Source organism: Mesoplodon densirostris, chromosome 14, assembly GCF_025265405.1.
Source record: "Mesoplodon densirostris isolate mMesDen1 chromosome 14, mMesDen1 primary haplotype, whole genome shotgun sequence".
In the NCBI taxonomy this organism is placed as follows: Eukaryota; Metazoa; Chordata; class Mammalia; order Artiodactyla; family Ziphiidae; genus Mesoplodon; species Mesoplodon densirostris.
The window spans coordinates 52073602-52088285 of NC_082674.1; the positions used below are offsets into that span (position 1 = coordinate 52073602).

At 39.8% G+C, this 14684-nt stretch overlaps 1 protein-coding gene across 2 annotated transcripts in view; it reads right to left on the reverse strand.

The window, feature by feature from the left end:
- The window catches only part of XPO1 (exportin 1), a 43373-nt gene extending 30705 nt beyond the window's left edge, over positions 1–12668 (reverse strand). The window contains exons 1-3 of one of the 2 annotated variants that reach the window (XM_060117046.1): positions 11899–12668; positions 8412–8543; positions 3002–3103 (exon numbers count right to left, since the gene is read on the reverse strand). In XM_060117046.1, the coding sequence (XP_059973029.1) occupies positions 3002–3103; positions 8412–8537 (228 nt within the window). In that variant the 5' untranslated portion in view covers positions 8538–8543; positions 11899–12668. Of the gene's footprint in view, positions 1–1816; positions 1836–3001; positions 3104–8411; positions 8544–11898 lie in introns of those variants that run through there. The other variant, XM_060117047.1, reaches the window with a different exon arrangement.
- Positions 12669–14684: the final 2016 nt, after the last annotated feature.

Genomic DNA, 14684 nt, shown 5'->3' on the forward strand with positions numbered 1-14684 from the left:
CCACGGGTTTAATTTTAAATTTTAATCCCACCCTTAGAGTTGCTATTTCTACTAATTTAAAGATAAACTTTTGTGCACAGTCAAAATAATACACAAATGAATGTTGCAATCTGTATCTACCTTTCAGGTATTCCTTCCAACTATAAAAATGATAACTAAAAATATAAGAAAGTTAATAAATACAAATACCACTTTCAAGCCATTTTGTCCCTCCTGTTGATTACTCACTCTAAATAGTCAAGAATATTTATAACAATTTACAAGGCTACAGGAGTTACTACCCAAAATCATTACCATGACCAATTAGTGTGGATAGACAGGAGGAAGAAAAGGGTCAAAACTGTTGTGGTATGCTTCAACTGGTTGAATTAGGGAAGAATCAGCTATAATACCTGAAAGGTAAACTCATTCATATATAGACATATAACCTCAGATTGCAAGTTTTGGCTGAGAATAAGAGTTCATCTTTAAAATGGTTAGTCATCACACAATAAAATAGGAGCATTAGTATTTCAACCAAAGGGATCATGTGAATGCACACTTTATCCAAAGCACAATATAGACTGTCCCAAACTACATTGTGCTCAAACAGTGTTTTTGCTGTTTTCTTTCATTTTTAACATTTCGTACTTTTTAGGAAAAATTTGCCATTTCAACCCAAATCCTACATTTGCAGAACATTCCTTAAAAAGACTTCAAAAATAAAAACAAGGCCAAAGCAAAATTCTGAAATTACAAATTATAAATTTGATGCCATTAAAAAGTTTCATAATCAGCAGTAAATGGTGAAGCTTTCTTTCCTGTTCATTTACCTCTCTTTATAGATCTAAGTTTCAGACAAATGTAAATAAACAAAAAAGGTAAGTTTCTCATTGACTAAAATTCTAAATTAACTTTTAAAAACATACTACCCTAAACTTGCTTTAAATTAATTTTAAAGGCATGAAATCAGAGTGTCAAAAGTTTTACTAAGTCAAAACAAATGCACTTCTTACTACATGGAATATATACTCTCTTGCTAATTCTCAACCAATTACAAAGATCTTTAAGAAACTAAGACACAAAACCCACCATAAATACACCAGTTAAGAAGTACTAATCTTAATGATAACTTAACCATATTTAGCCAATGTATTTTCAGCGTACCCTTTTTAACTGCAGGATATCCCCCCCTTCATTGTTGCATTTATTTACTTCTGCCTTTATATCTGATACTGTTACCTGGATTACCTATTTACTAACCTCTAGTCCTTTCTCCAACTGTAAAAAAGTAGCACAAGCTTGCTGAAGATACAATTCATCTTTTCATCTTTCTGCAAACAGGTCTGAGGCAGGAAGCCCAATAAAAGCTTTTCACTAATTAGTTCAAAGGAATACACAGATCACCAACACAGTACCCTAAAACCCAATCTCTCCTAGACATTAAGACTCTACACATGATGAGAATTCACATTTCTTTGAAAAGGAGTATTTTGATTAAAAAATCTGAAGTGATAGCCAAATCTGAGGGCCAATGATAAATAACTACTTTGGAGATATACATAAATAATCCAAATATCATTCTGAAGTATTAAGTTTCTGCTTTACACCTCAGGACTTGAGAAATCCACTGCTGAGTTATGAAGATGAGGGACAGAGAACAGCAAAGACTAAATGAAAAAAATAAATGCATGAAATGATCCCTATGGTAGAAATTTCTACTGAGCCCTTAGAAATACTTATTTTATGCATTGAATTCCCCTTTCCCCTCCCACCGCCCATGAAACAAAAACAATTGATGAACAGAATTCAGTTAAAGGGAATCAAAAGGGTAGACCTTGTGGAGGCCTGCCGTCAAAGCCTAGCTGTGTCAGTTGCACAGGAAGACACCCCTTTTCTTCCTATTACAAGCAATCAACATAATGGAACATTATGATTAATATCAGGTAGTGTTAACATCTTTAAAGAAAAAAAAATGATTGCATAAAAGCCAAATGTCATAGTGCATAAATTTAGCACCAAATCATTTGTAATTTATGTAAATGGAAGAATTCTTTACCTGTTGCTTTCTTTCTGTTCCTCTAATCATCTCATTTTTCACAAGACAAATTTGAGTTTTTAAAAATACTGTTGATAAATCAACTTAAACATTAGTAATGTCTGTCAGTATAAAAAGCAAAATTTACCAGGCAAGCAAACAGGCAAACACTGTTATGTTACTTAAGGTTAGCACTTTGAGGAAGTTCTGGACTGTATTTTTGCCCTAAAATTTATAAGATGTCAAAACTAGTTAATATTTTAAAACTGTTAATTACCACAGTCTGATTTCAGAAACAGAGGTGAACATGGCTACTTTCTGTTTTAACACAATGTATACCAAGTGGAAACCTTGTGTGTATTTAAACAGAATGCCATGCATGGTATTTTACTACTTTAAGGCAGTTTAAAGAGAAGTGTGAATCATCAAGCCTAAACAGTCAAAACACATTTTGATCAACCCTTCTGTTCAAACTTAAGAAAAAAGGACCCAAATGATAACATTTTCAATTGCAAATAAAAACTGAGTGCTGTCCCATTAAAAGCATTGGTACCATGGAGTAGGGTTTTACGCTGCCCACACAACTTGGTTTTGGAGGTGCCTAGCCTGTGTTATATTGATTACTTGCCCAAAATAATTCCTCTGATGTTATGTTTCATCTCTGAATAACATTCAGAATTTATGCTGAGATCTGTACACATATTCTAAAAAGAAAAAAAAAAAAAACAAACCAAAAAAACCCCCCAAACAACAACAAAAAAAAGCCACCTTGCATACTAGTCCCAATTTCAAAACTTCATTTATAATTCTTAGGACTATTTGCAAGAATTAATTCTATGTTTAAGACTAAATTTTGAAATAAGTTAACATTATTAAATGATTTGAGATAACAAATGCTAATACTAAAAATGAGATACCTTCCTCAAAGTTTATGACTGGAAGAAAAGAAGAAATAATGGATTTAAAAAACCACCACTTGCTTACTTTCGTGTTCATATTCTGTGAAAACTCCAAAATTGTGTCGACTCTTGTCCATGCATCAGGATGCTCCTTTAAATGTGTCAGTACTTCTTGAGCCATTCTTTGCTAAAATAGTATACAAAAAGAATTTTAAGCTAACTTGTTCTTTCTAATGGTATTGAGCAAGGCACAAATCCTAATAAGACACTGATTCTATCAACTTTCAGAAATACTTAAGAAACGAATCCTTATAGAAATAAAAATGTGTCCATTATAAACTTCAATTAAGAATGGGTACAGGGCTTCCCTGGTGGCACAGTGGTTAAGAATCCACCTGCCAATGCAGGGGACACAGGTTCGAACGCTGGTCCGGGAAGATCCCACATGCCGCAGACCAGCTAAGCCCGTGCGCCACAACTACTGAGCCTGCGCACCACAACTACTGAAGCCCATGTGCCTAGAGCCCGTGCTCCACAACAAGAGAAGCCACTGCAATGAGAAGCACATGCACCGCAACTAGAGAAAGCCCGCGAGCAGCAACGAAGACCCAACGCAGCCAAAAATAAATTAACGAATTAAAAAAATTATTTAAAAAAAAGAATGGGTACATTCTTTTGAAACAGAAAAGTTTTTTTTCCCCTAATCTGCTTTATCTGGTATTCTCAAAACTGAACTTAAATTCAATCAATTATCTACTCCGAAATAAAGGGGTTCTCAGCACACCATCAACCAAAAGCAACACATAAAAATTCACATCTACTTAGGTAAGTTATGTAATGGTATACTCTGGTTTATAAGAGTCACCAAGATATCTTTAACAAACCTTATCTATAAAATTATATTTCAGGGGAGACAGATAAAAACTAGGTCTAAGTAAGTCTACAACTCTCTAATACCTGTTGATACACATAAAACATTAAGACCCTTTTAAAGCAGTATTTTCAATTTATTGTAAACACACCTGTCTCTGAAAATCCTTTAATTTCACATATTAAATCCTAGCTTATTTTGAAATTTTTCTTTTTTTGCTTTTGTATTTCTAAAATGCAAACCCAGAATATTTAAACCTACGAAACCATCATCTAGAATTAACAAATGTTAAGATTTTGCTGCACTTGTCTGTTTTTCTTTTAAACATAAGATCTAAAACTTATGGAACTTTGTACCTTTCTTCAGCGCCATTTCCTTCCTTTGTTCCTTCTTTAGAGATAATCACTTTCATGACTTTGGTGTCTTTTCCTGTCTGTATTTTCACAGCATGTGTATGAATTTCATAAATATAGTTGTGTGGTTACTAAATTTTATATAAATGGTATATTGTAGAAATCCTTCTGCAGTTTGCTCTTTCCATTTGACATAGTTTCTTTCCCTCGGCTTCACTGAGATATGATTGACAATTGACAGTTTTAAAGATCTAGCCATGCTGACATTATCTAGTTTCTTCATTTTAACTTTTAGTTTTTCATACGATATGAACACTACATTTTACCAAAGGCTGTTAAGTCTATTAATTTTTTTCAGGAAGCAACTGCTTAATCTTTTTCACCTTTAAAGGCTGTTTTGTAGCTCAGCTGGATCCTCCCTAATTAACTTTTACCTATTTCTATCACATGTTGTAACCAAAGAGTAAAGTTTTATGGTTTTAAAATTTGGCAATTATCCTTCTGTTAGATCATTTACTTGATCAAGGGTTTGATTCTATGGGTTATAAACAAGGAAGCATCAAAAGGGGGGGAGAAAAGCATTCTTATTTAAACCATCTCTGACACAGATACCTCATAATCTTTAAGTTGCGTTTTATTCCAATTTACAAAAAAAATCATTTTTCTCTTGTGGCTTTTTTTTTTTTTTTTTTTTTTTTTGTGGTACGCGGGCCTCTCACTGTTGTGGCCTCTCCCATTGTGGAGCACAGGCTCCGGACGCGCAGGCTCAGCAGCCATGGCTCACGGGCCTAGCTGCTCCGCGGCATGTGGGATCCTCCCGGACCGGGGCACGAACCCGTGTCCCCTGCATCCGCAGGCGGACTCTCAACCACTGCGCCACCAGGGAAGCCCCTCTTGTGGCTTTTATACACTGCTTATTGTTTAAAACGTTGACAAATACACACCCACTAAATTAGGTAATGGTTCTGTATCCTGACAATAAGACCAGAAACACTTTGGAACTTGAAAGAAAAATAAGGTGCCTGGGTTCCACCCTAAGGGTCTGGGATTAGAGCAAGTGTGTGAAGTCTTGAAATACAACTATACATTATTTATTTGATTTCTTTAAAGGGTTGTAATTGTATCATATAATAACCAACCAACAAGAGGTAGAAAGAATGGTGATGTGAATTATTTACAGCCAAAGCCCATTTTAGCAGTGTTTTGATTCTCTTCCTGAGAATATCTAACTAGATAGAGACTTGCATATAAAATAGTAACAAATAGTAAGAGGATAAGGTACATCAAAGATCCATGCCTAGTAAAAGTTATTTGGTCAAGATACAACTTTATCAGATTTTTTTAAGTGATGAGCATTCTACACATAAATGAATAGTTCCCACACTATTGCCATTCATTTCAATCTCCCCATAAATCACGTTCCTTCCTTTTCAGTCATCCTTTTTGTTGTAATTTTACTCTCTAAAGTTATTGCTAGTATTTACGTCCTTTTTAAAATTTGTCTTAATCCCACTGTCCTTACATAATATATCCTTTCTTTAAAAAAAATATATTCCTTTATTAACTTAAAACCCCAGGAGGGGTTAAAAAAGGCACAAAGGGAAACCGAAGAGAGAGAAAATCTGGCATCTCCCTGTGTTACTAACTGAATGGTGAAAGTATTTTAGTTGCTAAGCAATAGATAAAAAGAGTTCAAGACAGTTAACACAGTACTGGAGAAAACACCCAACTCCAACATTTTTGTTTCCCTGGCGTCCTACTTGGCTAAAAATAGGAAAATGTTTATAACAGAAGGTAGCCCTAATATTACAGTGCTAATTATTCTACTATACTACCCATCTAGGCAAAAGTTCTATCTACAGATTAAAGGCCACCCTTCTAATAATTCCTTCCTCTCCAAAGTTACCTAATCCTTTTCAAAAAAGTTAGGCTACATAGAGGTGAGTTTGAAAGCTTAATTAGCATAATTTCTACTTGCTATTTTAAGTACATATTTTATGACCAAAACCAAACAAAAACTCTCTACCAAACCATATTTTAAAACAATGAGTTTATATCACATATGTGAAATATTCTTCATTATACTTTCAAAGTCCCCTTTAAACAGAATGGCTCCTAAATAGCAGTCACCGCTAACAGGTGCTTTACAAAACCTCATCACTAATCCTCCAGTCTCTTGCAAGGTAGGTAACACTTTGTAGATGAGACTCTAGAGGAATGACTAGAAAACTTACTGGAATAAATTTAAGACATCTAACACTAAAAACATGTTTTCCAGGCTTCCCTGGTGGTTGAGAGTCCGCCTGCTGATGCAGGGGACACGGGTTCGTGCCCCGGTTCGGGAAGATCCCACATGCTGCGGAGCGGCTGGGCCCGTGAGCCATGGCCGCTGAGCCTGCGCGTCCGGAGCCTGTGCTCCGTAACGGGAGAGGCCACAACAGTGAGAGGTCCACGTACCGCAAAAAAAAAAAAAAAAAACCAAAAAAAACAAAAAAAACAAAATAAACACGTTTTCCACTGCAACCTTCAACTTTTTATTCAAAATAAAACCCCCAAGAAGTGGTATATAAAAAATTGAACAAGGAAGTTTAAAGATATCACTTTCAGAAAGGGGTTCTTAACTGCCTTTAAGCTCTAAGCCTGTTCCCTTATCTATAACAAATACCAACTTACTGATTATTCTTTATGCAACTGACTTGTCCCATGAGAAATCTAACCAAACATAAAATTCTTACTTTTGGGAAAGTTAATTTTGTCTTCATAAATGGAAAATATCTGTAAACACTTTTCTAAATCTAGTCTTTATTCAAAAGTCAAATTTAAAATCATTAAATCTCGACACTGTGAAACATTACTAAAGCAGTATTACAACACAGTCTTCATAATTACTTCTGTTATAAGCCTAGAACACTGGTCTATTTAGTCATCATACTTTTAGATGCTGTGAACCAGGTTAAAAAAGAACGAAGACTAAAGAGCAGTGGCAGCTTAATGATGTGATAAAATTAAATGCCAATCTTCCTAATGGCTTATAGACTTATGCTTCTAATATAGTCAAAGTTGAGCCCAACCTTACTTCATGCATTTCAACCTTACTGTCATACTTTCTTCCAAAAGCAGCTGCTTTCCATACATCCATGCTGGGATGAAATGGAGCTTAAAGCTCCATGTTGAATGTATGGTATGTGTAGTAAATACGGATACTTTTTCAGGAATGCTTTTGGAGACAAGAACACTGATCGAAGTGCCTAGGAGTATAAAACTGCACTAACAAGCTTACAAAATCACTGTAATTTTTTCCACTCATACAACTTTCATGGCCCTTTTTCCCTTTAAATTTTTCTTTATTATAGTGAAACCAATGTTAGATTTCAGAAGGGAATAGAAATACTTATGCACCACTTGCTAATATTTATACATCATGTTTTTTGGACTATCTATGAAAGATATTACTATATCCACCTTTCAGAGGTTTCTAAAGAGTATGAAAGCAGCCAGGGTTTAACTATGCAAATATAAATTAATAGCTTGACGATACATTATCTTCCAGAAATGCACTTTTTGGCAACAAAATTTTACTAGTAAGATATCTGTCACGTCACCTTATAAGATGTTTTAAATCCAGGAACAGAAACTTTTACGCGTTTAAATCTTTATTAGGTCCGCAGGGTGCAGATTCAAGACTGTCCAGTTTCTTGTACCATAAAAAAAATTTTTAATTTACAAACATTCCTGTTTTTTTTTTTTTTAAAAAAAACCCAAACCTTAAACTGATCAAAACATAGATTAAGTGTACGATAATTTCCTATTTTAAATACAGTATCACTTTTACAAGTGCTAAAATTCAAACAATGTAAAGATACCTGGTATTGTGGGATATTTAAAACAAGTTTTATCTGTGAAGTACTTCTGCAATTTAAATGTTTCAAAAACAGGAGACTCATATTAACTCCAAATACATTAAATATATAAGGGACATACAACCTTTAATATCTACAAAACATTTAATACATTGGGCTGTATCTTTTATTAAATGGGGTACAGGTTGCTGAAGAACAAAACAAGTATAATAATAATATTCCAAAACATCCCACTCTAAACCATTTCAAAATGAAGTGCAATTTCTTTCTCCAGACCACCTATCAGAATTAATATATAATTCCAATTTAATACAAACTATGGGATATTTTTTAAAAGGTGGTAATTTAAAATTTTATTCTAAACTCAACAACTTTATTACTCTGCAATAATGTTTTGATCAGCTACTTTACCTGGGCTCCTTCTCCGTGGTATAAGCAATTCACCACGTTGTCTAAAAGGTTGATATCCAGTTTTTGGCTGAAATCAAGCAGCTGGCGAGCTGCATGGTCTGCTAACATTGTCATAATTGCTGGCATAGATTACTGAAAATAAAGAAAAAGAATTTAAGGCGCCTATGAAGTTTTGATATTGTCAAAAAGTTTCTACTCAAGTTATTTTACTTCAACCATGTTCTTACAAATATTTTACTTTGTATTTCAGAGATTTTACCTAAACAACTGAGATAGTAAATGCAAATAAACGCTGAAGTTACTTAGGTACTCCACAACTGCATTAATCATTATAGGGTCCACTTTATTTTTACACCCCAGAAAAATCATACTGTTCTTTCTACTAACATGTATATAAAGTTACCCTAACCCGTTTTTAAAATGATTATTAAAGAATTTATGGTCCTAAAACCTGATACGATTTAAAATCTTGATCTCGAAAATTTTAAATACAGATGAAGTTCAAATGGATCCCCGCCCCCCGCTCCAAGTAGGGTCTTCTGGTTCAGTAAAAGTTCACTTTCCCTCATTTCATGTTAACTTAATTTTTTAAGATATATTGAAGACGCAAAAAATTAAATGTGGTATAAAAGTTTTCCTATATATAGCAATGATTAGCTAACAAGTCTAACAAATCTGGTATCCTTAACCTCTACAGAATTTAAGCTTTTGCACTCAATTAAACCATTTATATTTGTTTCTTTCATCCCTGAATGAATTTGGAGATTTAAATTACAAGCGTACAAACTCCTTGAATATATGGTCTAGAAAAAAAAAAACTATGGTAATATGACAAACAAGATTTTTTTTAATTTCCAGGTACTGACTGGCAAAACAAAAAGCTGTAAAATCTTGCTATTTTCTAAGTAAGACCAAATTCTACCATAACAGAAAAATGAGCTTCTTCACCTCAAGTAATGTACTGGCTTAAAAGCTACTGGTTCATATGCAATGGTACCCCTTTAAGAGGATTCTACTCCAAGATGCTGGCACACATGCACATTCTTGTTGTCCAGCCTTATAAAAATCTTTCCTTTTGCTTTTTCTTCAAAGCCAGTGCCACTTAAGTCTGACTGGCTAAATCAGCACTCCTCAAACTTTTTTGGGTTGAGATGCCTCACAATCAGAGGAACAGGATAGCTGTCGCCAAATTTAAAAAATTCAAAACTTTGTATACAATTACAGACGATTCAGGACACCATGAAAGCCATGCATGAAACCTTGAGTTAAGTACCCCTGGTTTACTGTACTTAGACCCAACAAGGTCAGATGGTCATCTCTACTTCTCCCTCTCTTAACCTTCCAAGATCAGGAAATGGGTGGCTAATTTGATTACATTATGTCTGGACAAAGCAGCTTGTTAGGAAAAACGCGTTATTTCTTGTCTATTTTATAACAGCTAAAAAACGTTAACAATGGCAGCAATTTCAATTTCAAGTCAAATGTTTTATTTAACGATAATATCAGTTACAACAAAGTAAAAGTCTGAAGGATCAGTTAGGTTAGATATAATGTAAAAACAGAAATTATGAGTTCGAGGATTTTTATTCCTCTTATGTCTTTCCATCCACTGTTGACAGTAGAAACTGGCGAGATTTCAAAAATTTCTACAGCAGTTATTAAATGTATTTTCAATGCAAAATACCTGACATACACAATCTTTGATCTAAATACTAATATGAAAAAGAAAATATACTTCACAAATGGAAGTGTAAATTTACCCCATTCAAGTGCCATACAATTTCAAAGGATCAGAACAATCTTTAAAATTGAGGCTGAAAAGCAATGTCCACAAAGAACCAAGATCTATATATCAAAATGTTTTCGATTGGGGGGGTTAAAAATTGAACGAACTTTTATCCTATTTCGTCCTATCATAATTTAATAGCCAAAACGAGAAAGATTAAAGTGACTCTAAAAAGTTTCGTTTTCAAGCACATTGTCCTTACAAAAATGAGACAAATTCCTGTGAAAAAAATCAGGTTTAGAATAGAAGCTTGTGTTAAATACAGCAGGGTATGCCACCCTTAAAACTAGCGGCTATCTTCGAAATGACCTACCTATTCTCGAACCGTACGTAGTACAGAAATGGCGGCTTTCTAGTCAATGCCAAGCACATTTAGTCTCCCAAATCAAACAGCTTCCAAAACATTCTTTCCACTAACAGCAGTGTCCCACGCGCTTAAGATACACAATCAGGCAGACAGCAAACAGCCATAGCGGGAGAGGTGAAAAAAACCACAAAAGCTTTTCCTTCTCCTTGGGACACTCAATCCTAAATTCCACTCACTGTATAGCAAATATAAGATATTATCCAGCCACGTGGCGACTCTACAAGTGACTACCAAAATACCTTCACTGCCACTTCAAACTGAATAGGCAGGCAACTACACACTGCCAGCTCCCATCCAAAAACAAGAAAATCATAACCGTTGCTTAATGATAACTACATAGTAGGTCAAAAAACAAGTCGCTGCAAGGAGAAAGACTGCTACTTTAGATTGTGTGGGCAATTGCCTGCTTCATTCAGTAGAAACACACCTTACTAAGGCCCGCCCTCCCCTCTCTTCCCACCCGAACCGATGTGCAGCACTTCTAACTATAGCATACTGGAGCACGCACTCACCCCGCCCATACTCGGAGAAGGCATTTAGACCAGGCGCCTGAAGTTCACCGCCCCATTCCCTATGCAGCATGGCCTCTGCGTGGTCAGAGGAGGTCTGGGCTGGGCAAATCTCTCATGCTTCCCCCAATACACCACTTCCTCCCACCCAACCCAAACTCAGACACGGGAATGAAAGAGAATCAGGGTATTATCCACTGTACAGTGCCAGCAGTAAATGAGTCGATCACTTTACACACCCAAGTCCCCCCAAACAAACTACAGCACGGAACCTCATCTGCACTTCCCTGAAAAATCAACTAACCTTTCCTACTTCTAATTCTACTCTGTAAAAAACAAGAGATTCTGAGTTTCCCTGCAGGAGGAGCAAGGACTTAAGAGCCCCTCCCTCCCGCGATCCCAAGCTCTCCACCGAGGGGCCACGTGATGCAGGCGGACGTTTCAATGCTGCTGCACTAAATATTTCTGGAAACTTCCACTCCTAATAATTTACAGAAATGTTCCTGAAATCACCCCAACTTCTCCCCAACCCAAGGGGCTGGGGAAGCCCTTCCACCCCCGCGCCGGGCCCCACTTCACTACCACGTTCCTTACCTTCCTCCACCGCTACCCGCACACGCGAATGACCCAGCAAGCGCTCCCCTCCCGCGGCAGCCTCCCCGCCTCCATCCCCCAGCGGCAGAAGCGGCTCCATTCAATCGCAGGCTCTGCTGTGGGCCCGCCGCCGCCTCCCCGGTTCGCCTCCCGCGGCCGCCGCCGCGCCCCACGCCAGCCTTCTCCCGCCCGGCCGCCCGACCCTCGACCCCGAAGACACAGTCGACTTACCCAGAGATTGAACCAACTGCTTCTTCCTTCCTTGTCGGGGGGTTAGGGCGAGGGAGGATGGGGGGGGGAGAGGGGAGGAAATCAAGGTGGGTTTCACAGTTTTCCCACCTTAAAAAAGGAAATTAAAAAAACGAAGAGGATAAGGGCAAAAAAAGCTCAACAATATTTACTATTTCAGGGACACCTCCCCCCGATACACACACCCGCCCCCCCCAAAAAAGGGGAATTAATCTGTGGAATAAATGCTCCCGCCTGGCTAGGGAGTGAGGGAAGGGGGAGGGGAACGGGGTCAAGTCCCAAAGATTCTGCCCCAGGGAGACCCTCCAGCTACAGGCGGCAGCAGGAGCGGCAGGAGTAGGGGCTGTAGAGTCCACACGGCCGGGGGACGCTCTGCTGCCAGTTGCAGTCCGACTCCCCCCTACCAAAATACGGCTCCCTCTCTCACGCGGCTCCGGCGCTGGGCCCCCCCCACCCAGGCTCGCCTAAACTTTCCCCCCTTCTCCTGCTCCTCAGCGACTGGTGGTTTCCCCCTCCCCCTCTGGGTGGTTGCACGGACTGCAGCAGCAAAGACTGGAACAGGCACCGCCGCCGGGGCTGTAGCTACTGTTGCTCTTGCTGATGCTGTAGCTCCCGCTGCTCCTGCCGCGGCCGCTGCAGCCGCTTCTCCCCCTCCTCCTAGTGCCTCAAACTCGGAACCGGTTGAAACCGGTTCAGACTGGGAGATTCCATCTCGGTTGAGTTTTCAGCCCATGGCGCCGCGGAGCGTTTGGAACCTGGGCCTCCGCCCCCAGCCCGCCCGCCCATTGGCCGGTTCCAGCCACAGACGCGCCATCAGCCTACCTCCTATTGGCCAGATGGCCCGTCAATGCCACCTCAAGGCTCCACACAAGCCCGCCGCTTCGTCCCCCGCCTCTTTCCAGCAGCGATTTGCCCGCAGAGTGGGGGAGGGGAAGAGGGGCGGGTCGCAAAGGAGCTAGGAGGAGGGTGGAGGAGGAGGAGGTGGGACGAAGAGCTGAGCCCTGCAGAGAGGAGAGCGAAGAGAAGCTGCGCGGAGGATTGGTTCGAGAGAGCTGTCAATCAAACGTAGCCCGCCCTCGACTTCCCGCCCCCTCCCTCCGCTCCCCCTCCCAGTGCTTAGCCCGCAGGCCCGGCCTTTTCGGCCCGCTCATTGGCTGGGCGCCTTTGGTGACGGAGAGGGTGGGGCGCAGCTCGTGAGGTGGTGGTGGCGCGAGTTTGAGCGCGGCGCGCGGTAGCCCGCTTTCGCTCGGCTTCTACCGGACCCGCGCTGGCCCGCCCCCGCCGGCTCCCGCCAACCTGCGGGGCCTGAGCCTGCCGGGATCGGGACCCGCCCCTCTGATGGGGGCTGCGCTACTAAAAGGGAGGGCACAGCGAATTGTTTTTTTAATCGGGGAAGGGTGGGGTGGAAAAAAGGAGCGAGAAGAACACAACGGAGGCCAACTAATTGTAGGCCCCGGATCTCTCTAATCCATTTTAAAGGCCTGGGTTTGGGGCCAAGATGTTGAGAGGTTGGGGTGAGTTGTGGGGCGCGCACTCTTGGCGCCTCGTGGTTTTCTCGGAGACATGGGAAAGATACTTAGCTAGTTCTTGGGCAAGTCTCCTTCAAATTGTAACTCGGTTTCTCCCTAGGCTGGAATTTGGCTTCTTTAACAACCGATCTTTCCTAAAAATTAAGACGCTGTAATCCCTGTAATTGGTTTAACGTAGTCTCTTTTTTCTGGGTGAGCTTACATGCCAACTGCCCTTGATCTTCCCCTACCCTCGGTTTTTCCTTTCGGCATAGCGGCCCTTCGCATACTTCATCATCACCAAATAGTATTTTCTTTGAAAGTCGCACGCATTTGTCCCTTCATATGGTTGCCTCTCTTGTCCCCAAGTGTACCTCCAAGTAACCTTTACCAATTGTTCTTTGCTGAAGAAACACCAAGCAGCCCACCAAAGTTTAGTAGGCCCATTGTGCCACCAAGAGGTTGATAAATTATTTATTAAATCAACACACTTTTCTTCAGCAAATCCTCACTCGCAGTGGACAAAGGCTTACACCAAAGCATAACTCCCTCACCCTCCAATAGATTTACCAAAATGATATTGGATTACTTTCAGACCTAAGATTATTATTCATTGCCTAACCGAACAATATCAAACCAAAATATATAATACATATGATATATACACTGATCATTTGGAATACTTACATTCTATTACCAGAAAAGTGGGACTGTCCTGTTTTTTTTTTTTTTTGCAGTACGCGGGCCTCTCACTGCCGTGGCCTCTCCTGCTGCGGAACACAGGCTCCGGACGCGCAGGCTCAGCGGCCATGGCTCACGGGCCCAGCCGTTCCGCGGCATGTGGGATCTTCCCGGACCGGGGCACAAACCCGTGTCCCCTGCATCGGCAGGTGGACTCTCAACCACTGCGCCACCAGGGAAGCCCCTGTCCTGTTTTTTAAAAAGTTTTTCCCGCCGCATTTTCAGCTCTTGGAACAGGCCACTGGTTTTTTTAGATGGCAGAATAATAGGAATACAAACTGGGCATAAGACCTGGCTCTGCTCAGAATGTGACCTTGGGCAAGTCATTTCACTTCTTTGAGCCTCAGTTTCCTTCTCACCCATTAATGAGGCTGATATCACCCATGCCTGTCTCATCCATGTAAGGGTGAAGCAGATGTGAAGGAGCAATGCGACTCATAAAGCACTTTGTAGATTGTAAAGTCCGAATTGTCCCAGTTTGCTGACCCCTTCTTTGGCTCTTTTCATGTCATCTTTAAA